This window comes from Piliocolobus tephrosceles, chromosome 2, assembly GCF_002776525.5.
Source record: "Piliocolobus tephrosceles isolate RC106 chromosome 2, ASM277652v3, whole genome shotgun sequence".
NCBI classification, from domain to species: domain Eukaryota; kingdom Metazoa; phylum Chordata; class Mammalia; order Primates; family Cercopithecidae; genus Piliocolobus; species Piliocolobus tephrosceles.
The window spans coordinates 83686801-83710554 of NC_045435.1; the positions used below are offsets into that span (position 1 = coordinate 83686801).

At 51.5% G+C, this 23754-nt stretch overlaps 1 protein-coding gene across 6 annotated transcripts in view; it reads left to right on the plus strand.

The window, feature by feature from the left end:
* Positions 1 to 23754, plus strand: part of LOC111528761 (store-operated calcium entry regulator STIMATE) — a 67707-nt gene that overhangs the window by 43609 nt on the left and 344 nt on the right. For 4 of the 6 annotated variants that reach the window (XM_023195532.2, XM_023195536.2, XM_023195534.2 and 1 more), the window contains 9 exons: positions 1579 to 1627; positions 4335 to 4430; positions 7134 to 7255; positions 12036 to 12148; positions 12864 to 13046; positions 13179 to 13256; positions 13996 to 14145; positions 16650 to 16760; positions 23470 to 23602. In XM_023195532.2, the coding sequence (XP_023051300.2) occupies positions 1579 to 1627; positions 4335 to 4430; positions 7134 to 7255; positions 12036 to 12148; positions 12864 to 13046; positions 13179 to 13256; positions 13996 to 14145; positions 16650 to 16760; positions 23470 to 23602 (1035 nt within the window). Of the gene's footprint in view, positions 1 to 1578; positions 1628 to 4334; positions 4431 to 7133; positions 7256 to 12035; positions 12149 to 12863; positions 13047 to 13178; positions 13257 to 13995; positions 14146 to 16649; positions 20535 to 23469; positions 23603 to 23754 lie in introns of those variants that run through there. The other 2 variants (XM_023195533.1, XM_023195537.2) reach the window with 2 other exon arrangements.

Genomic DNA, 23754 nt, shown 5'->3' on the forward strand with positions numbered 1-23754 from the left:
TCTGTGGGCTTGCGTCAGCGTCTGTTTCTTCCACAGTACTTTTCTGTGGGAAAATATCACATAGGCAGCACTTTCAGTGTTTCTTTTAGTAGATAGAATCATTGTGAAGTACTTGCCTAGCACTTCAATGGAGGATGCGTAGCTTCAAAACTTTTCATTTCCTCTTGTTCAGGCTGTCGTGTCTACAGACCCAAGGTTCAAACATAAATCAGGCGAGTTCTTCACTATCCAAGGTCAATCAGATTGTTGCTGAATGTGCCCAGACATCCACTGTCTACTCAATTAACAGAGCCTCTTTTCTCTTCTCTTCTCTTCTTGTCTCTTTTCTTTTTTTTTTTTTTTTTTTTGAGGTAGAGTCTCGCGCTGTTGCCCAGACTGGAGTGTAGTGGTGCAATCTTGGCTCACTGCAGCCTCAACCTCCTGGGCTCGAGTGATCCTCCCGCCTCAGCTTCTGGAGCAGCCAGAACCAGAGGTGTGTGCCACCACACATGGCTACTTTTTAAAAAATATTTTGTAGAGACGTGATTTCAATCAGTTACGCAGGCTGGTCTCGAACTCCCGGGCTCAAGAGATTCTCACACCTCAGCTTCGCAAAGTGCTGGGATTACAGGCATGAGCCACCACTCCCGGCCATAGAACTACCTTTCTAAAACTTAGTCCCAACATGTCTTTGACTCTGCTTAGAATTCTTCCCTGGTTTTTCCTTTCCTACAGGATTCATTCCAGTTTCCTTGGCCAAGCATTGAAGATTGTCCCTCTTTTGGCCCCTGCTCAATTTGTCACACTGTTCCCTGCTGCTCCCCCAGGAGGTTCCCTTGTTACTGTATTGAAGCCAAATTAAATGAGGCCAGACACACACCGCCATGCTTCGTCCCTGTACCTAATGGCTTGTAATATTTCCCAGAACGTATCTTCTCTCCCCTCCCTGATCCATTTGCCAAATTCTTACCCAGCATTCAGGGCTTGGCTTGACCGTCCCCCATCAGTAAAGTCTCTTCTTCACTAGAAGATGGAAGACATACAAACGCTTCAGTCCCCACTGCAGGGTTAGCCATTCTTCCCTTGTGCCATCATTCTGCTGCAGGCTTCACTCTTCTCTAGCACTATCACACCATATATAATATGTATGTGTTAGCCCCCTAGTTGCAAGACAACTGGTTTTACCTTAGTATCCTTAGGGCCTGGGTTGGAGTAGGCACTCAGTAAACATTTGAGTAGATGATGGATTTGTCCTTGGATAGAGCACATCCTGAAGTTAGAAGCAGATGCATTTCACTTTGTCATTACCAGTCCTTATCCAAGTGAGCCTTGTGTGTCACAAAGGGGAAAATACAGTTTTCCACATGCTGTGAGGAGTCCTTCTCCCTAAGCGTCCAGTTCTAAGGAGTCCACACCAATCATCAGCAACACAGGACCTCAGTGGTCTGCGCTGGGCTTACTGTGCGTTGTCACATGTTAACAGAGAAAGTGCCTTACCTTGATTCTATACACAGCAAGTAGACTGATAACCCAGCCTGTATGTGCATCTTGCTTTACGTTGCTTCTTTGAAAAACTACTGACGTTGTCTTTTCTTTCAGTCAAACGCTTCAGAGAACCAAAGCATGAAAGACGTCCGTGGAGGATATGGTATGTGTTTAGGTATTAACTCATTCAGGAGTGCTTTTGACTATGTTGGGGGTCTTGGAGCGGGGGTGAGGTATGGTGTTGGAGTGGGGAGGGCATGGAATGTGAGAAATGATACATAATATCATGTATCTGGAATCCCTCAGTTAAATTCATCAGGAACTATGCATACGATGAAAGCATTTCTGTTTCTCCAGGTAACTTTTGATCCTACCTTTATTTTAGAATCACTCTGCTTCCACTTCTAGAAGATGGAAGATACACAAATACATCAGTTCCTGATGCTGGCTACTTCATCTGTGTCTACTTGTTGTTAGATTTGGTTTAAATTCCTGGATTCTGTAGTCTATATGTACAAGCAAATACCCAAATTTGGAGATCAGTCAAACAAAGCATATAAATGCTCCTCTCTCCAAATGAGTCTTTCTTGGTCCTAGCATAAAGGAAAACTGTTTCTCTACTCAAAATACTTCTGACACCATATATTTGAGTGTTTTCTTCCCCCAGCATCAACCAGCTTTCCAACTCTGCAAGTACCACTTGGGTGTCCCATAATTTAATTCACTTTGGACACTTAACTACCTGGAGTTAGAACAGAATCCACAGGTTAAGGGCTCAGTCCCACACACTGCCCCCTTCTTCAGTGCCAGCTGTCAGTAGTGGGGTCCTCAGGGTATCCACATTTCCGTCCAACTTTGCTCTAAAGTTAGGGGTTCCCACAACCCCCACTTCCCCACTAAGGTTTCAGTAATTTGCTAGAACGGCTCATAAAACTCAGAGAAACATTTACTTACATTTAGTGGTTTATTATAAAGGACCCAGATGAACGCTAGATGAAGAGGTGCATTGGGTGAGGTCCCGAAGGGTCCTGAGCACAGGAGTTGGGGTGTGCCCCTCTCCCAGCACGTGGACGTGTTCACCAGCCCAGAAGCGCTCCAAGCTCCAAATCCCATTGTTTAGGGATTTTTATGGAGGTTTCATCATGTGGGCATGATTGATTATTAACTCAGTCTCCAGCCCCTCCCTTCTCCCTGGAGGGTGGGAGATTAGGACGGAAAGTTCTAAGTTTCTAATCATGACTTGGTCCTTTTGGTGACTAGCCTCATCTCGAAGCTATCTAGGAGCCCACTAAGGCTTGCTTCATTGGAGCAAAAAGCTCCTGTCTTCCAGGAAATTCCATGAGGTTTAGGTGCTCGTATCAGGACCAAGGCCAGAGACCAAGTATTAGAACAAAAACTCCTCTTAGCACCTCTATTACTCAGGAGATTACAAGTGTTTTAGGAGCTCTGTGTCGGACACCAGGACAGAGACCAAATACATATATTTCTTTTATAGACTTTGATATATATATCAAGCATATGTTTATTTCACAGAGGATGATCCTGCAGTCACAATTTTTCCTTTGTAAAATGGTGGTAAAGCTTCAGAAGTAGGTTCTAAAGACAAAACTCTAAAGTAATACATCACCTGGAAGGATACAGTCAGCTCTTCAGGACAGCCTGTGTCCGCAAGAAGCTGCCTGTTTTAGGCTGCCTTGAGCTTGCACCTTTCCTAACAAAATAGCCATTTTCTCCTTCAGAGGAAATGTCAGTAATCACTGTGATAAAATTTTTAAGTGTGTACTTGCTTGTAAACGTGTTGCTGCCAAATGTTGATAATTCTTTTTATTTTCCCCCCCTTGATTTTTCTCAAATCCCATTAACTTTAGAATGTGTGACTCCCACCTCAGGGCTGGGGCAGGACCTGGTGGAGACCTAGCTTTGGGGCTCTCTGAGTCTTACATACATTGTCCTTTGGTAACTCCTCCTTTCCGATGAGTCTAGGGAATGATTTTCCAGCCACCGTCACTGGGTTGGTCTGGATAATCTCCGCAGTCCTGAGACCCTGCCCAGCTGGGAGGCTGCGAGAGACAGAGATGACTAAGAGGTGCCTCGATCACAGAGGAGAGTGACTGCCTGGTACTGGTGGCGGAGGACATACTGAAGGCACACACTGTCTCCACCATGCTCCTGTCACATAGGCCGGGGACAGCTCCTCTCAGAGATTAACGCCCTTGTTTTTTCTCTTTTGAAATGCTTATCATCTAGTCCAGGGGCTGGCACACTACAGCCCGCAGGCCCGGTGTGTATGATTGGAATAGCTGTGTCTATGACTGCATCGTTCTCCAGCGGCAGGGCTGAGGAGTTGAGATAGAGATGTATGGTACACGAAACCTCAAATATTTATTCTTTGGTCCTTTACAGAAAAGATGTGCCTACCCTCATCTAGCCCGTTGTTTAAATGGCAGCAGCATAAATTTCTTTAGGGATCCAGCTGCAGTACTGGATTTGTGCTAGTCTTGTTAATTTCACGCATAATCTAGCTCATTGTGAGTGAAGTTGAACGGAAGCACTTTAAAATAGAGACACCTTGGGCTGCATCACAAAGCTGTGATCGAGCATTTTATTTTGAAGTAAGAACATGAAAAATTTAAAATGTATTTTAAATATCAATCCTTGACCTTTTAGGGATTTCAAAGGCAATGTTATTGCAGGCTTTGAAAGGTGGCTGAGATGCCAAGCCTGAGTTAGTACTCAAGGCCCCGGGAAGAGACGACCAGTGATTGGAAGGTTGGGGTGGCTTTTTTCCTGTTTCCGACTTCTCGTTTTCCTCAAATTGGATATTGCACTCCTGTCAGGCTAATAACCAGTGTTGATTTTATTTTGTACAGGTTTTTAGACACTTCCAAGCAAGCCATAGGAATGCTGTTCATCCACTTTGCAAACGTATACCTAGCAGATCTCACTGAAGAGGACCCTTGTTCACTGTAAGTGGCCCCTGTTTGAGTGAAAACATCAGCTGCCCCTCCATTGAAAATATAGGCTGGCCTTGCTTTCTGCTGCTGGTCCTGCTCCCTCTGGCTTGAGGAGAGGGTGCTCCCCTTTTCCTCTGTGTTCCTCTGAGAGACCATCCTGTGCATGCTGTCTTGGAGCTCACATACACAGCTATCAGTCGGCTTGTAGGGCTTTGCGTGGTGACACTTTCCCTGTGCACTGGCTTTCTGTTCATCAATCCAAGTTCTGTCCTTTGATTTTCTAGTGTCCTTATGTTTCCCAGTTTCCAAGCCGCCCCTGGCAAGGAAGAATAATGCCCTACAGGGGTGTCTCACTGGGGCTCACAGGAGGACACATGGGGGCTTCTCTGTGGCATCAGCCATTCAGGGTCAAAACTGTTGTTGACCATCATTGACCTCTTCCACCTTATCACTGCAGCGTGCCTTCCATGCAGCCCCCAGAGCAATCTGTCTGTGACCTCAATCCTGCCATGATATTCTGTCCTCCTTGCTAATGGCACCCACATGGTTCTTCTCTTAGCAGGTAGAGTGGCAGAGGAGGCTTGCCTACCTCATCCTGGCCCCATCTTCTGCCTCCCTTCATCTTTATAGCAGCCTGCCATATATTAATAGAGACTTTGATTATCCCCATTTTACAGTTATGGAACTGAGGCACAGAGAGGTTATATATAGTGTAAGTTCACACCGCTCAGGAGTCATGGAGCCAAGCCAGTCTGGCCTCCAGGGCCCGCATGATGCTTTGCTGTGTCAGAATCACCTGTGTTGAGTATGGAACATAGAACTTTCTTTCTTTATTCCCAAGGCGTGGCACACAGTAGGCTCGTAAATGTTTGCTAAGTGAATGAATGAAAGTAAGGCCTGTATGTACATCACATGTCTTTGTTCTCGCAGGTGTGAGATGCTCTGTATACAAATTAAAGTATCTGAGAGCAGCATAGCCTCAGACCATAGAGAAATTGCCTTGGAAGCAGTTGCTGCTCCTGCCATCTCTGGTCTGAGAGTGACCCCTTGTGATTTTATAGAGAAAGGGCAGGCAGGAGAAATGCCCCCTCCCTCTTTGCATGGGTTTTCCTGCTGACCTACCCTAGCACAGGCTGTGCCCTCTGGCATCAGAGTGCTGTGTGCACATCACCAAAGCTCCAGCCCGGGATAGGAGGCTGTGAGGCTGCACAAAATGTCTCAAGCCTCAGCCACTGGAAAGCCCACCATAGCTGGGGCTTGTGGTGTCCCGGAGCTTACCTGCAAGGATTTCAGAGCCACATCGTATCTCAGAGGGTCAATACTGGATCCAGTGCCCTTGTCTCCCACTCTGTCTACCATAGAGAGCTGGGGCTTGTGGTCAGCAGTGCTCAGCTGGATCTGGGTACAAGCCCTCAAAAGAGGGTGAGTGGCAAAGGGCCTTTCTTTAGTGAGAGAAAAGATTTTGTGTTAGATGGAAACAGATCTTACAAGAACACACTCCATGTGGCATGCCCTTCAGAGCATCCTCCTCTCATTCCCCCAGTTATCTTGCCTTTTCCCACATAGGGAGTAAAGCTCTCTCTTTAAAGTGTAGGCTGGGCATGGTGGCGTAGGCCTGTAATCCCAACACTTTGGGAGGCCAAGGCAGGCAGATCACTTGAGGCCGGAAGTTCAAGACCAGCCTGGCCAACATGATGAAACCCTGTCTCTACTAAAAATACAAAAATTAGCTGGGTGTGGTGGCCCACACTTGTAATCCCAGCTACTTGGGAGGCTGAGGCAGGAGAATCACTTGAACCCAGGAGGCAGAGGCTGCAGTGAGCTGAGATTGCACCACTGCACTCCAGCCTGGGCGGTAGGGGGAGACTCCATCTCAAAAAAAAAAAAAAAAAAAAGTGTAAAAATATGACTTATGCTTGACTGCAGATGGGGATGGGCGAAGGCCACGTGGCCCTGCCCTCTTTGTCTGTGAAAACCCAGAGGCTGTTTCCTGAAGCTCTCTGGTGCAGCAGCACTGTTCTGGGCTTCCTGGGCTAGACTTTCAGGGAGTGAGCAGAATCATTGTGTAGGCATTTCTGTCATCAGTTAAGGTCTGTTTCCTGTTGATTTCCCTGGCTGCTTCCAGATACTCTGTCTTCCATTGAACCTTCGCCTGGCAGACGCACTGGCAGGTTTTTGTTTTGTTTTTTTGAGACGGAGTCTTGCTCTGTTGCCCAGGCTGGGGTGCAGTGGTGCAATCTCGGTTCACTGCAACCTCCGCCTCCCGGGTTCAAGTGATTCCCCTGCCTCCGCCTCCTGAGTAGCTGGGATTACAGGCACATGCCACCACGCCCAGCTAATTTTTTTGTATTTTTAGTAGAGACGGAGTTACACTGTGTTAGCCAGGATGGTCTCGATCTCCTGACCTCGTGATCCACCTGGCTCGGCCTCCCAAAGTGCTGGGATCACAGGTGTGAGCCACCTCACCCAGCCAGCACTGGCAGTTTTTAAGTGTCTTTGCCCCTCACTCACCTCCCTCAGGTGGTCCCACTCCTGATGAGCTTCGGCACATGGTTGGGAGGCACCTGGAAGTGACAGCTACACTAGCACATGAGGGCTGCCAGCCCCCAGAATGGGCCCAAACAAATACTGGGCTTCCCTCAGGCCACCCGCGTCAGCCATGACCTCTGGCCCTGTGGCTTCTGCCGTGAGCATGCGTGTGCCCTGTCCTCACAGGTACCTCATCAACTTCCTCCTGGATGCCACTGTGGGCATGCTGCTTATCTACGTGGGGGTGCGTGCCGTCAGCGTCCTGGTGGAGTGGCAGCAATGGGAGTCCCTGCGCTTCGGCGAATATGGTAATGTGCTGTGGACAGGGCGTGAGGGAGCTGCTGGGGGTATCTGCTCCTTGCCCCATGCGGCCCACCAGGCAAACAGATCCAGAAATGGCTGGGGAGCTGCCATTGTCTCCTCTTTGTGATAGAGGGGGCTGTTCTTGGTTTGAGCTCACCCTCCTGTGGGTATGGGTGCCTGCTTTACCGCCAAGGCGCTCACCTTATGGCAGGGAAGGTGGCAGGAGGCAGGAGACACTAGACGCAGAGAGAAGGCTGAACGTCTGTCCCTTCTCCTGGAAGACACCAGCAGTCCCACACACAGGACCACAGGCCTCTTCATTCCGCCAGGCTGCCTGTCGAGCTCACGCCACCTGCCAGCAGGTTAGGGAAATGGGGCAGCCCTCGTGTTCTGAAGGTGTTCAGTAACGAGGCAGCAAGCCCGGCCCCTCTTTCTGCTGCACATCTGTGCTTGTCCTGTCGCTAGGCCATTCCACACGGCTGGTACTGGAGGGTGGCTTCCTCAGGCCCTCAGTGCCCTCTGAGGTTTTCAGAACAGAGTTAGGGTAACATCAGCTCTCTCCCACCCTTACAGCTGGCCCCAGGTGTCTGCAGGCAGAAGCTCCTCTTCCCAGGTGGAGCAGCATCAATGGAACCTTTGCCTTGAGAGAGCCACAGAGGACAAGAGGGAGGGAGAGCGGATGGAATTCGGGATCCGCACTCTCCTGTCCCACAGAGCTCATGGCTGTGGGCTCAAGGGTCACTCACTCCTAGATGACTGAAGATTCACAAGGCACTGACAGTTTAAAAGGGGAGCCAATTCATGGAGCTGGCTATGAGTGCCTTGGGTATTTCCAGAAATCTTAAGTAATTGTTTGTCTCTGTTGAGGGGAGATGAACTCAGGGGAGGGCTTTTCTTAGCCCCGTTACTTGATGCCTGATGAGTCACTGACTTAAGATAGCATCCAACACACAGCGTGTGCCTCCTGTGGCTCCAGGGAAGGCTTCTGAGAAGCTGCGAGTCATTGAGTCCTCAGCTGCGGAACAGAAATGGACTGCAGCAGGGGGACCAGCACAGCGTCATCTTCATTTATAGAATGGACACCCAAAGGAGTTACGTGACGCACAAAGCTCACCCAACCGGTGCATGGCTATGGGAGCCTGGGCCTGCTCCACTAGGATACCTAAACCCTCCCACCACCCCCACAAACAGTGCTCACAACTACTCCTTTGCAGTTGAGATCCCTTCTAGAAGGCGTGGCTCCCAGCTCTACTATAGCTGACCAGTGCTAAGGTGGATCTACCACAGTCAGTCAGGTGCCGCTCAGTGACCTGGGAGTGAAGATCAGGTCTGGTTCAGATGCATTAATGCTACCAGTTGTTCCCTCACATTTTATTTTCATCCCCAAGGATGGATGGAAAAGACGAAGGCAGTGGGTTGTGTGTCAGCCTCCTTCTCAATCTCTTGGCCTGCCTCGGCCCCTGCCCCTGTGTCATCCCACCGCTGCCTTTGGGAGCCAGAGTCTTCAAGCCAGAATGTCTCCAAATAAAGCTGCAGGGACCATCCTGAGTCTTCCGCAGGCTGAGGAAGGATAGCTTGTCTGTTCAGTTACCTGTTGTTTTCTGTTTCCATCAATTTATGTTATTTTCTATTGCTACTGTAACATTTCCACAAACTTCATAGCACAAACTGAAACAACACAAGTTGATTATCTTTTTTCGTTCGGATGTCTGCCATGGGTCTCACTGGGCTAAGGTCCCAGTGTCAGTGGGGCTGGCTTCTGGAGCCTCTGGGAAGATTGTTTTCTCGCCCTTTCCAGCCTCTAGAGTCTGCCTGTAAGCCTTGGCTCGTGGCCCCTCCCTCCATCTTCAAAGCCAACAACAGTCACTGGGTTTATCCCACATCAAGTTGCCCTGACTTCCTGCGGACTTCCACTTTAAAGTGTGATTTACATTTACTTGTGATTACCTTGGCCCCACCTAGACCTTCAGAATACTCTCCCTGTCTTAAAGTGAGCTGACTAGCAACCTTAATTCCATTTGCAGCCTCAATTCCCCTTTGCTGTGTGACGCTGCACACGCCCAGGTTCCAGGGATTTGGATGTGGGCAACTGTGTGGGGCTGTTACTCTGCCTCCCACACCTGTTATCCTGCCCATCCATTTGAGGCAGAGGTCCCCACAGCTCTCCTCTCGTGTAAATTTTCTACGATGTGTCTTTTGTTCCTAGAAGAGAAAGCCATGAGTTTGCTGATGAGAATGTGGGACTCAGGGAAATAGGCCACACAGCCCCGGCGGTTGAGACCAGATCCAGTGCATGGTGTCTGCACTCTGATTACCACGCCACTCTTTCCCATGTGGAAGGCCTGACGTCTGGGTCACGGTGCTTCGTGGGTCTTGCTGCCCCTCCCTGGCCAAACGCTCCCTTTTGGAAGCCTCTCGCCACAGATGTGTTCCCTCCTTTTGGTCCCTATTCCTGTGACTTCTACTGAGGAAATAATTAAACCCAAACAAAACACCTACATGCCTGAGGTTGTTCCTTGCAGTAAAAAGCAAGACACACAGGGCCGGGTGCAGCGGCTCACACCTGTCATTCCCAGCACTTTGGGGGACTAAGCGGGGAGGATCGCTTGAGCCCAGGAGCTTAAGACCAGCCTTGGCAACAAAGCAAGACCCCGTCTCTACAGAAAAAAATTTTTTTTAAATTAGCGAGGCACAATGACACACATCCTTAGTCCTGGCTACTTGGGAAGCTGAGGCAGGAGGATCACTCGAGCCTAGGTGTTTGAGGATGCAGTAAGCTGTGTTCATGCCACTGCACTCCAGTCTGAACGACAGAGTGCGACCCCGTCTCTAAGAAGACAGTAACAGCAATGACAAAGCAGGACATGCAACACTGCCTGGCATGTCTGTCCTTTAAAGAGGAGACTGGGGCGGGGCAGGGGAACATTTGAAAGACTCACAAGTGAAACAGGAGTCAAGAAACACAGCAGCCACTTGCGCTTCTCCCAACGGTGGCTGCGTGAGATCTGGGTGCCCAGAGGAAATGGTGTGCCAGAGAGGGTCACGGCTGCTTTTTCTCTTTTCTCATGTTTCTGAACTTTCTTATTCTAGCATCTAAATTAAAGAGGCAGCTGCAGCTAAGTTGTGTAGCAGAAACTTAGAACACCAGGGTGACGTGAGGTGGGTGGGAGGAAAAGCATTTTCCTCCTTGTCAGTCACTTAAAACCGAAGAGCAGATGGAGTGAGCATGCCGAGTGAGCGGATGTCCTTCCGTAGTAAATAAGCGGTGCCGCGCTCTCTGCTGGCTCCTGAACACTCCAGTCCTCGCAGAGAGATTTCCTAGTGGCGCTTTCTGTCCGACTGTCCTCAAACTTACGTAATGGTTTCTCAAAAATGAGTTCATCTGTTGTTTTGAGAACTGCTCTTGATAAGCTTTGGTGACTTACTGAAAGGAAAAGGATTGCAAAACTCATTAACCTATCAGGGAGGGATTATGCTTCTGAAATGAGTTTTTTGGCTCAAATGTTTCCTATCCCTTAAGTGAAAGTATAAAGGAAGAGCTCAGAAGAGGTGACTGATATGTTTCTGCCTGTTTTCTGCCACACTTCTCCCAGGGTTTTCCAGAAAAGGGAATGGCGTGGTGTTTTGTCCATTACAGCTGCATAAAGGCATTCCCTTGTGTACAGCTGAGAGGCTTGGGCAGGGCGTGGGCCTCCCGCATGGGTGCCCAAACGGGGATTGCTACAGAACCGATAAAGCCAAATGAGAGGCTAGAGATTTCTCTCTGGACCAAATTATCTTCTCACAGCCTGGATTAGGGCTTTTGCCCACCCCCCAAAATGCTACCCTGTACCCCCTCTTCTGACCAGCTATGGTAAGGCAGCTCTGGCAGAACTTCCAGGGTGAGACCCAGGCGGCCTTCCCACATCCCGCTCTCCCCTGGGTCTCTCACTTTGGGGAGGCCTGTGTGGCTCCCAGGAGCTACCCTAGGGTTCTTCATGTCACAGGATCATTCCCTGGAGGGGCTGGTCTTCTCTCCGTTCAAAATGTCCTGGAGGCACTCCAGGGCCTGCCTGTCCCCCAGCTTGGACTATTAGGTCCCTTGGTTTCTCAAGCATGGTGACTGAAGGGGTCCCAGATGGACCTTTGTCACAGCCCTGAGCCCCGGCCCATCCCTCCCACCTCCTTGCCCCAAGGGCTTCTCTCTTCACTTCCTTGTCCCTGGCCAAGGTGTTTGGGGTGACCCATGCTGGACAGTCAGAGTCCAAATTCCTCCAGAGTCACGTTTCTGCTCTCAAGCCTGAGGTATCAGGGATGGCCCGGGGAGTGGGGTAAGGAATGGGAGGTGGGGAGGTGGGAAACAAAGCGACTGAGTCCTGCTTCATCCTCCACAAACATCAGTCCACTCATGGACAGAGAAGGGAGGGGTAGCCCTGCCGTCACTGGAAAAATCAACAATGGATAAGAATAGCAGTCTTGCTTCATACAGCTTCTGCTGCCAGCAGGCAGAAAGAACAGCTTTTCTGAGCTCCAGCAATGAGCATTTCCTAACTTTAGCGCTTTTTAATCCTGTCTTAGGATCTCTTAAAAGAAAGTCCATTTTAGTATCTTCAAATAAGGAATTCTCTGATTTTATTTAAAATGTTGCATTTGTCTGTTAAGGATGAGGTAATCTTTTGGACTTTGGGGGACTCATTAAGTACCTTTACAGCCAGGGTTCTGGGGTGTGTGGGGGAGTGGGGTGGGGACATCATCTCACTCGGATGCCTGACCCCCGTGTGACTAAGCACCTGCCTGTCCCTGCAGGAGACCCTCTGCAGTGTGGAGCCTGGGTCGGGCAGTGCGCTCTTTACATCGTGATCATGATTTTTGAAAAATCTGTCGTCTTCATCGTCCTTCTCATACTTCAGTGGAAAAAGGTTTGCTTCGTCCCTGCGTTAGCAGCTCCTTGCCACACTGAGCAAGCAGCACTTCCTCTCCATCACCCACACACACCAACTCTAGGAAAACCAAACTTCTGTTTTAACTCTGTGAATGCGTCCTGGATTTGGTCTGATGTGGCAACTACTCCAAAGAGCTGTCAATTCTTAGCATCCATCCACTTTAAATGTCTGTTCTAGATGAAGCCTTGGGATGTATAAAACTAATGAAATACAGTCCCTGCCCTTGGCTTGCTACCATCTGATGGTGGTTTTTAGGCCTTGCAGCGATACATGTTTCTACATCGGCAAATATCCTGTCACACATCTCTCTTGGCTGGTAGTTTAACTGAGCCATTTGGTGCTACAGGCAGCTTCCACAGTCTGTGACGTTCAGCTTGCCGATGCCCTGGCCAGCCTACAGGCTCTCCAACCCTGGCCTCTGCCCTCTGACCCCAGTTCTGTGTAGATAAACCCCCACTCCTCATCCCCAAATGCCCACGGTAGACCAGCCAGAAGCCTTTGAGAACAAGCGGCTCAGCTTGGCCTCCTTTGGGTTTTATTTGTGGCTGGATTTTATTTAAGAAAATAAGCCAAGGCTTTTCAGAGCTGTTGTGTTTTCGGGGTGGTTGAGGTGTGGGATTTCTGTTAGAACGTGGTCTGGGGCCTCAATACTGGTGTCTATAATGAGCATCCACTGAGTTCACTCCTCCAGCCCCCTGAAGCCTGCACTCCACTCTCCCGGTGGGCACTGCTTGCTTTGCCCTGGCTTGGTGGCTGTAAGCCCACTGCACTTTGCAAGTCCACACTGAGGGGAACGCTGCCAGAGCACCAGCTGCTGCATGTTGTCTCCAAGGGTTCCTTGTGGACAGTCTCATCTGGGAACCCTGGGCATGAGGTGATGCTCCCATTGGGCTTTGGGGGAAGGTCTAAGCTAAGGCTCCCTCAGGGCCTGTGGGTACCACCCACCCACCCCAGGCACACTCTCAGTGGCCTCTCCCTACCTCACTGAGTCTGCTTCTCTTTGCAGGTGGCCCTGTTGAATCCCATTGAAAACCCAGACTTGAAGCTGGCCATCGTCATGCTGATCGTCCCCTTCTTTGTCAACGTCAGTGCCATGTTGCGTTTTTACCTCGCTTTGCTCCCTGCCTGGCAGGGTTCCTGTCCAAAGTTCTAAGTCTGACAGAAAGCTCATTTTGTAGCCCTCAGGTCTTTTTGCATGACCATTTGCCACCTCTCCCATCCCCAGACCTGGAAATGGCAGGATTACCCCTCAAAAGGCAGGGCCCCATCCAGGATGGAGGGGCCTGGGAGCTTTGTCTTGCCCTCCCTGCCAAGGGGCCAAGAAGCCCCACCCATGTGTAGCGCCAGCCTCTAGTTCAGGATCGTTTCAAACGTACACATCATTCATTCCTGACCACGGATCTTGAGAAACTCCCGAGCACAATGGCTAGAAGTTAGGAAACAGAAGTGGTGAGGGAAGCTGGGACAAACAGACGATGGCAGGGTGTGCCGGCCACCCACACAGAGTCTGTGGGGAGGGGCCTGGAATGCGTGTCCAGAGACCTTGCTTCCAGGCCCCAAACAGGCTGTTCCCCCAATTACCACAACAAAGACCTCTCCGGGCACGTTCCTTGCACACTCTGATCAGGAAACTGAACCCGAGGACGTGGAGACTGGGAATCTCTTTCTAAGCTTTGGGAGATAGCAGGGTGATTGGACTGGGTTTTTCTTTCTACAGCTCTGGATCTTATAACCTGGAATGGGAGTGGGCGGATAGGGGGCTGCTCGGCTTTGCTTTGAAAAATGGTTTATCCCAAAGTAACCTGCATTTTTCCTTCCCGCAGGCTTTGATGTTTTGGGTAGTGGACAACTTCCTCATGAGAAAGGGGAAGACGAAAGCTAAGCTAGAAGAAAGGGGAGCCAACCAGGACTCAAGGAATGGGAGCAAGGTCCGCTACCGGAGGGCAGCATCCCACGAGGAGTCTGAGTCTGAGGTAGGGCCTCCCCGACTCTCCAAGGGCCCACGCCGTCACATCGCTGGCCCAAGGGGGTCTCTGGTGTCATGTTTGTGTTTGGTCTTCCCTTGAGTGCTAAGTCACAGTGCGAGCCAAAGGGCGGGAGAAGAGGCTGAGCCAGAGATGAGGGAGGGACAGACAGCTCTGTCCAGCCAGAACCCATTCCCACTGTCCCTTGGGCCTGCCTAGGGCAGGAGGGCATAGCAGATGGGGGTGGCTTGCCTGCGACAGTTGCTCTGTTGGTGGAGATGACAGGAGAGGGAGGTGCTGCCTTGTTTGGTGAGCTGGCAAGGACCATCATGGGCCTGGTGGTTGACCTTCAAGCATTAGGGTGTTTGAATCTCTGCCCAGCACTAAAGAGCGAGGGAAGTGTTGGCTAAGGCAGCTGGAAACTTCTAAAATATAGGGGTAACCAGACCTTGCAGGAGGAACCTCATCCCCCCCTTGTTTTCTGGTCTTCTGTGGACCTCAGGGAAGAATAGTGGCCATGAATAGCAGCCTTGAGGCCAGGATATGTGTTCTGGTGGCCCTGCAGCACTCACCCCACATCTGCGTGCAGGCCCAGCTCATGGGAGGCCTGGGAAGCTCCCAAGGCGGAGAGCACTGTGTGCAGGTGGGAGCTGCAGAAAAGCTGAGACAAACATCTTCCCCGGAGAGGCCGTCAGATGCGTGGGTGAGGTGCAGGTGGACGCATAAGTAGCTTGTCATGACACCGTAATATGTTCTGAGATTGAGGCGTAGGCAGAACCCAACGAGGGCCCTGGGACAGCCTGGAGGGAGTTTCAGAAGACAAATAGATGAGTAGGACAGAGGGGAAGCCGTGTCTTTAGGTGCTTGTCCCTAGAATCTGGCCAGCGCCTGTCGTGAGAGCTTGGTGAACATTAGGTGAGTGGCAAACAGTGTTACGGGCAGAAGCAGCAGCTCATGAGCATTCATAGTCACATAGTTTGGTGTCTGGGCCATAGTGTGAAATGCACTGTGGCTTGTATTCTGGAGCATGGGACAGAAGGACACGAAGTGAGGCACAGGCTGAGCTAGATGGGCAATGCCCTGTGATCCAGGCTGAGGCACTGGGATGTGCTCGTACAGGCAGTGAGGAGCAGTGGGAGTGTGGTGGTCAGGACCAAGACTAGAGGCAGGAAGCCCTGCAAGGGAACGGTGCAGGGAAGAGGAGGTGAGACTGCTTGCCCTGCCCTAGAATAGGAGTTCATGTTGCCCTGCACAGGTGGACTTGGGACCTCCTTATCCCAACCTAGGCAGTTCCAACCTTTCCCTGGTATTCACAGGTCTAAGGAGCCAGGCAGGCGGGCAGGGAATGAGTGCGTTGGCCCCAGCTGCATGGCTGAGTCATTCCAGGGGCTTAGAACAGCAAAGTGCTGCTATTTGTCTTCAGCAGTTGCAGAGTTGGCTCAGCAGCCACGCTGGACTCCCCTTGCCCACAGATGCTTTCTCTTCCTTTTGAAAGAGGCTTTTCAGTCTGCCTCTGCAGTATTTAAGGCAGCTTCAACAACTGCATGTGTCATGGTTGAGCTTTTTTTAGCCAGGGTGACCTTAGGCTGCAGGTCCATGCTGAGTTTGTCCTGGTGGAGGTCAGTTCCCCTGGAGGTGGACCGAGAAGTGGGGAGCATTAGCAGAGGAAGGGGGTCTGTTGACTCAGTGCTGGCTTCAGTAGCCCCTGAGTGTCCTTGGAGTGAACATGGCCTGTGGAGGCTAGCTAGTGTGTCTCACTGAGTACAGGGAGCGTCCTCTCACTCTCTTGTAAAGAAACGTAAGACTTGGCCAGGCATGGTGGCTCATGCCTGCAATCCCAGCACTTTGGGAGGCCGAAGCAGGTGGATTACTTGAGTTTGAGACCAGCCTGGCCAACGTGGTGAAACCTCGTGTCTACTAAAAGTAGCAAAAAAAAAATTGGAGCCGGGCGCGGTGGCTCAAGCCTGTAATCCCAGCACTTTGGGAGGCCAAGACGGGCGGATCACGAGGTCAGGAGATCGAGACCATCCTGGCTAACACAGTGAAACGCCGTCTCTACTAAAAAATACAAAAAACTAGCTGGGTGAGGTGGCGGGCGCCTGTGGTCCCAGCTACTCGGGAGGCTGAGGTGGGAGAATGACATAAACCCAGGAGGCAGAGCTTGCAGTGAGCTGAGATCCGGCCACTACACTCCAGCCTAGGCGACAGAGTGAGACTCCGTCTCAAAGAAAAAAAAAAAAAAAAAAAATTATCCAGGCATGGTGGCATGCACCTGTAATCCCAGCTACTCAGTAGGCTGAGGCAGGAGAGTCTGTTGAACCCAGGTTGCAATGAGCCGAGATCGTGCCATGGCACTCCAGCCTGGGTGACAGAGTGAGACTCTGTCCAAAAAAAAAAAAACACACACACACACACAAAAGAAACATGAGACTTGAAGGGCCCAGGGTCCAGGGAGGGCAAATGAAGAAGGCCCTGCTTGGGGTGACTTGGGCCCTGCCTCTCCACTGCCTTAGATCCTGATCTCGGCGGATGACGAGATGGAGGAGTCGGACGTGGAGGAGGACCTCCGCAGACTGACCCCCCTCAAGCCTGTGAAGAAAAAGAAGCACCGCTTCGGCCTGCCCGTATGACACATTCCCATGCTGGGGGTGACAGGAGGGCCCCGCCAGCCGCTGGTGTGCAGAGGTCATCCCGCAGCATCGTTGCTTCCCCACTCTCTGCCCTTCCTTTCTACCTCTGCTCCTCTTGCTGTCTCTGCCCACTCTCGCCTGCCCCCAGACTACTGTGACTTAAAAAGAGGGAAGAGGAGCCAGCGCCCGAGGGGGCCACGGGCGGCTGGAGGTCCCCATTCAGTTGCACTACAAACACTGACCAAATATGCAAGGAAGGAGTTGTGTTTGTTTGTTGTCGTCCCAGACAGTGTTGTGAGGGACCTGAGGCCTGCCCTATGTCCGACCAGGTGGCAAGGTGGAAGGAAGCACAGGCACACAGACCGTGGGTGGGTTCCCTCACCACGGCTGTGGGCAGTGCGAACACGTAATGCCTTTGGGCTAAAAGTGACTCGTTGACCAAGTTGGAAACGGAATGCTTTCTTAGTCGAAATGGCTTTTGTAACTATTGATTTCTGAAGCTGGTTTTATGAGCTGTGACAGTGTTACCGAGTTGGGGGTATGTGTTTATTTCCTACAAAGTACTTATGGGACTAATGGGCAAAACAGAGATTTTTAAGTCTTCCGTATGCTGTTTGACTTTTATATTTTTAAGTTATATTTTCATACTATTGTATTTAAAAACTCTTTTTAATCCCAAAAGAAATGGGTTTATTTGCCTTTCATGGGGTGTGGGCTGGCAGGAGGAAAAAGTCTGGAGTTTTTTATTTGGAATATTGTTAGATGATGCCCTATGATAAGATGAGACAAATGATTGGGGAGGGAAGGAGGATGGCTCTTCTCTAGAATCAGCAAACCCAGTGGTTCTTTGAAGATCAGACCCAAGCTTGGAGCAGCTGGTCTGGATGCAGATCCAGGAGCTGCAGAGTGTGTGGAACAGGAAGAGCTCTGTCCATGGCCCGCGAGCTCTAGCGTTCCTGCTACAGATCAGAGATCTTAGTTAAATTTGACCAAGAAAGGAGCTTAGCTAAGAGGCCTTTGTGTCCAGAGGACCCGAGACTACCAGACTCCAGTGCGGTCTGCCTGTCTGCAGAGCCTCCAATCACGATTTAAAGTGGTCTTGGCCTCTCAGCCCCCACTGCTGCAGCCTTCAGAGCCAGCCTCTGGATGCAGCGCCAGGAACCTCCTCTCCTGCTGCCCTAGTACCTGTCATCCTAGTGTCGTCTATTTGTTTTGCACAGCATTCTGGAGAACATCTGCCTCACAAAGTGATCCTGTTTTTCTCGCCCTCCAAAGCTGAGGTGGCTAAGGCAGGCAGGGGTGAGAGAGCTCACTCTAAACCACAGGCAGGGCAAGGTGCTTCTAGGCCGTGTCCCCTCCCTGGGGAGTGGCCCCTACTCCTCAGCATGGCCACAGGCCCCTGTGGCTTTGGGAGTTTCCTGAGTGACTGTGGAATGGGCTGACCCCGGCAGTTTCCCTGCTGTGGAAGCAGCAAGGTAGGGACACTGCTCAGTGGTTTGTCAAGCTTAGAGGCGGCCACGGTTGGTTAGGAACAGGAAGCCACACTGCTAAGGTGTGAGCTAGAAGGGAGACAGCCTGGACTTTAAGTGAGACAAGTGCAGAGGAGGCCACTCCACTTAGAACCTTCCTTTTAGACCTGCATGAACATGTGTTTCACTTAAGCACATTGGGTCTGAATTGTGGCTCATGAACCCAGCTGTTAAACCAGGTACCCTGGGACTGCTCTCTGCCTCTCAGAGTCCTGCCTGTTCTGGACTTGAAGGTGAGCATCAGAGAGGCCTTCTCAGCCCATCTTCCGCCAGGAGTGCAGAGCCAGGATGCCGAGAGGAGCAGGGACTGTAACTGCAGTAGGAGGCAATTTTGCTGGTGTTGCTCCTGCTCAGATTGACTCTGTGCTCCCTCCCATCCACAGCTATGGTAGCCAGTATTTCCCCCAGCAGCTCTCTGGTGGGAAAGAGTGGCTGGAACCAGGCCATTCTCAGTCACATTGGGAAGACCAAGACTCATGTTCCTGATAGGACGGTCAGGAACTCATGTTCCTAAGAGGCGCTCATGGCATCACTGACTCAGTTCTGATTCCTCCCCTCCTGTTTCATTTTGGTTTGAACAACCTGTGCCTGCAGCTGTTTCTTCCACCTTCCTGGAGCTCACAATCAGAGTTTCATGTTCAGTCTCGAGCTCCTAATGTTTCCAAACAGGGCAGGGGATAGAAGAGCCATAATCTGTGAAAGCTGTGAAACAAACCCTGGGTTATGTAAACCTCAGATGGTCTCATCTGAAGGCTTGGCCCAGTTCCCAGGGAGCATTGGGTTTGGGGAACAAAGAGGTAGCTGAGGAGTGATGGTTTTTCCCTGTATCCTGATTTTCAGAAAGGGCTTTAGTCTCTGGGCTGCAGCTAGTAGCTGGCTGACCAGGGGACGGGGGTCTAATAGGGTGTCTCACCATAGGGCACCTCTTGTGTTTGGCCTTCCCTTTCTCGTGTGTATGTGTGTGTGCACGCATGCGCACACACACGTACACACACACACATCTGTATCCCCAGGAGTGCCTCCTGCAGTCACTGGGGGCTCTTCCGTGGTGCACCATCCCATGAGAGCAGATCAGAGGGCTGTGGTCAGGACTTCCTCCCGAGCTGCCCTCCCTCCCTGGGATGAGTTTCCTCACCACCTGCTCCAAGGTGCCTTACGAGGTGCAGCTCTTCACCTGGCCACATGGCATCCATCACCGTGTTGAGAAATGATGGGACGTTGACTGGATATTGTGTGCTATCAATCTGATTTGTCCAAATCTGGACCTCAGCCAAGCCACCTGTGATGGAACCTTGCAAGTCAAGGTCATGAACAAATTTCTTGTAACTATTGGAAATAAACTAATGAGGTAGAACTGTCATATCCAAATGGAAGAGGTGGTTGATACTGTTATTTCCTTTTGCTGTCAGAGGGTTGTTGACGATGGCAACCCCGGGGCAAGGGGGGATGTTGGTGAGATCCCAGGTGGTGATGGCTTCTTGGTCCACTCAGCTTGCACACATGCAAGAGGAGGGTCTGTGGCCCCTCGGCCATGCTGGTGGCCTCCTTCCTCAAGTTTTAACTTGTGTCTTCCCTGGCAACAGGGAGTCATGGGTTAATGTCACCTGTCATGCCTCTTTCTTCAGGGAAAATGTTAAAAGGCTCAAATCGAAGCTGTGACTTCCCTTAGGCAGTGTAAGCCTGTAGGCTGCAGCCCCAAGTTTATGTCCAAAGGCTGCCTCAGAACCCTGGAGGGAACAGCGCCCAGCTGGCAGCCCACTCTGCCCTTGCAGTTCACTGGCCTTTTCACAGCCAGGCTAAGATAGGCAGTACAAGGAGCTTCCCACCAGCCAGAGCAGCTGCCTCGTAGAGTGTGGGGCTGGCTTTTAGAAGTTTCACACGTGTGCGGCTAAGAGTGCAGAGCTCTCTGTTTCACTTTGTGAAACACTGGCAGCTCTGAGGGGCTTGGCTTTTGGTAAGGGACTTACGGTCTGACTTGCCACAAGCACCTTGAGCTCCTGGGTTGGTTGGTGGTTGGTTGGTTGGGTTGTTTTAAATTTGATTTTTCTTTTCCTGAAGTTTGTTAGAAGTCAGACCTATGCGAGCAAAACCATGGCCCACTTCAGCAGCCATCCAGTGGGGGTGCTTAATCGGTGGTGGTAGGATTCACAGAAACGTTTTTTTGAAATGAAAGAGAAGATGATGTACTTACATTGTAAAATGGTTTACAATAAAGTTTGGCATCTTATTACAGTTTTTTAAAAAAAGAAGCCATCACATTTGTGGTTGTTGGTTGTGTGTTCTCTGGAGGTGAGACAGCTTGGCAGGGTCAAAAAAGATTCCCCTGTGAATTAGAAAGTTCTCCCCAGAGACCAGAGTGAGAAGGAACCTTACGGAGCCTCGTGGCAGGAGTGGGAGCCCGCATCTGCCCAGGGAAAACCCAAACATGCTCTTGCCATGTCCATCTCCACTTCCTCGCTAGTGAGAATTAAAGCAAGTCCGTCTCTGAGGAGGATGTCGTGTTGGGGAGGTAGAGTATAAGCAGTGAGCAGCCCACATCCTCATCCCTGAGGCTGCGGGGTTGGAAGGCAGGTCCCGGGGCAGAGCCTCAGCGTCCGGTGCCATCTGCAGGGGCACCCCTGGAGCTAGTGGAAGGCCCCCACAAGGCCTGGCCTGCCCTCGGCAGCCTCTTGGCCCATGTGCCACATCCTGGGCATTCCTCATGTCAGCACTTGTCTCAGATCAAGCCTGGCAGTCCTCTCATTGGCCTCCTGGAGCCAGGATGGCAGGAGGGGTATTGGGGTGGGGTTCAAAGTATGACAGCAATGGAGTGGCATTTGGGATAACCAAATGTCAGTGCCTGGTTGGGTTCCATCTGCCTGGAGCCTTCAAGGATAAAAATAATCTCCATAAACTGAAAAGGACTTAGATATGTCTGTCACTGGGAGGGCCCCAACCTCCTATGCACACCTATTCCTCACACCCACCCCAGGCTTACGGTCCTGTCCCTGGGGGATCTTCCCCTTGCAAGGAGGAGTGTGTTAGGAGCTTTTAGCAGAGGAGAGCTAAGTGACCTTCCAGGGGAGCGCTTGGACCTGTTGTCTCCACAGCTCAATACCTGGAGTGGGCTTCACTCTCCCCCAACTGAAACTGTCCTGCAGGCCAGCCCCCCTGTGGTGGCCGCACCTAGTCGGAGACCTGAGCCTGAGCCTGCCTCCCACTTCTCTCAGTGCTCTCACCATCGAGCATAGTTTCCTGCCTGGTCCTTTCCAGACCCCTTACTCCACCCTCGCTGAACTTGCAGTTGGAATGGGACAGAGGACAAGTACATCAGCAAAACCATGAGCAACTCTCCAGGCCCCTTTACCTCAGGCTCTCCACCTGTGGACCTGTGGCAGCCTCTCTCTCTGGGTTTGCTGTCAGGGCCCAGTGAGCTTGCCGTGAGCAAATGGAGCACACACGGGAAGCTCCTGCTCTACCACCATGCAGGGATGGAAAATCTCCACTGGAATCCAGGGGAAGGGATGGAAGAGGAAGAAAAACAAGCTTGGAGCAGTCCAACCCGGCTAGGGCCCTCCATTCCCTCAGGGACACCCCATACCCACCCCACACACTGGGATGAACCCTGGCGGAGGAACAATTCAGATGGTCACACATTCCAGGACCCACATCCGTAAACACATAGTGAGTCCACCAGTGCCAGCACCTCCCCCGGGGGAATCAAGCAGCTGTCCCAGAAGGCACAGGGTCTCTGCAGCCATCTGCTTTCATCAGGGCTGCAACCTCCAGGCAGCAGTACTCGGAGCCCCTCTCATCTCTGAGAATAAACTCTGAAGCCAGCGACCCTGCGGACCTGAATCATCAGGGAGCCTGCCGGAGGAGGGGCAGTGGCTCTCCGGGACAAGCAAGCAGGCTATATAAGTTCCAGAAGGCTGGGCTCCGCTCAGATCTTTTCCAGCAGCTGCTGCCTGCCAGAGAGGCACCTTCAAAGACCCAGCGCTTACACAATACCCACCATGTCCCAGGTAGGAGGGCCCAGCATGGGCTGCGTTGATGCCAGAGGGAGTGGAGGTGGAGTCCTGGACACTTTCGGCTCTGGCAGCTGTGTCTTGAACTGAGCCCCAAGCATGAACTGGAGGCTCTGCGGCCCTTGGGAGATGGGGGCTCAGGGAGGACCCCCCGAAGAACCCCTCTTCTGTGTGGCTTTGGTGGTATTCCATGGTTTGTTAGGAGGAGTGGAGAGAAATGTTAGGGGTAGGGGCTTAGATCCCTGCATGTGCCTGTGGCGGGGGGGCGCGTTTGTGCGCGTGCATGTGTGTGCTGCTGCTGTAACTCAATGTATAGAGCTTTGTGCATTTGTAGCTATGGCCCCTGCAGCCGTGCACGCTGTGTGTACCTACACACGTAGGTCGGTCTGTCTCTGTGTATGATATATGCATGAAGCTGTATGTGTGTGCACATGAGGCTGGAGGGGCACAGCTGGGTGCATCCCTGTGCAGGCGTATAGTGTGTTGCTCTGAGGAGCCTGTCCCAGGCGGAGAGAGGAAATGCCTGCACCTGCACCCAAGCACAGACAGGTCTCAGACTCACAGGTGCCTGGGGTTGAGGGGTAGGGTAAACACTGAGCCTGGGTGTCCCCCACCCTGGAGGGACAGACCAGCCTGCCAAGGGAGAGGATTGTCCTTGCTGCCTGCTCCATGGGTGGGTGGCCACTTTGGACTGTAACTCTGTGGGCATCTGGTCCTTCTACCCCATTTCCAGCCCCAGAGACACAAAGTAAATACTGGTGCTTTTGGGCAATCCTTGAGGGACCCCTTGGCACCCAGTGAGCAGGTTTTGGAACTAACCAAATGCCCTAGTATTGCCCAACCTCAGAGATAGTCCCCTTCACCGTTCCCCACTGTGCCCAGCCCTGAGCTTGGCCAGGCAGACACACCAGTGTGAGGCTGCAGCAGCCACTGCTCCCAGGAGCTCCCAGGCTATAGGAGAAGGGCACATGGGCAAGTCAGACCAAGACAGCTGGGAGACCTGCAGCAGGTGGAGCATAGTTGGGAAGGCTTTCTGTGGAAGAGGAATAGAGCCTTGAATAGGCTTGGGTTTAGTGAGCAGAGAAGAGGGGTTTGGGCCAAGGCACAGAGGTAGGTATCCCTGCCTCGAGACTTCAGGTAGTAAGATGAGGCTCTTGGATCTCCAAGGCTGGTGCTCAGGAAGCCCCTATCAAGAAGAAACGTCCCCCTGTGAAGGAGGAGGACCTGAAGGGGGCCCGAGGAAACCTGACCAAGAACCAAGAAATCAAGTCCAAGACATACCAGGTCATGCGGGAGTGTGGTGAGTGTCCTCACGCCATCTGGGGCTGGGGGTGGGGGTGCAGGTGTGTGTCTGGTAGGGGGAGGCGGTCAAGGATCATTTTCTGAGAATCCAGTATTCCTGGACTCAGGAGGAAAGGGTGCACCCATCATAAGGGACCTTCCCTCCCAGGA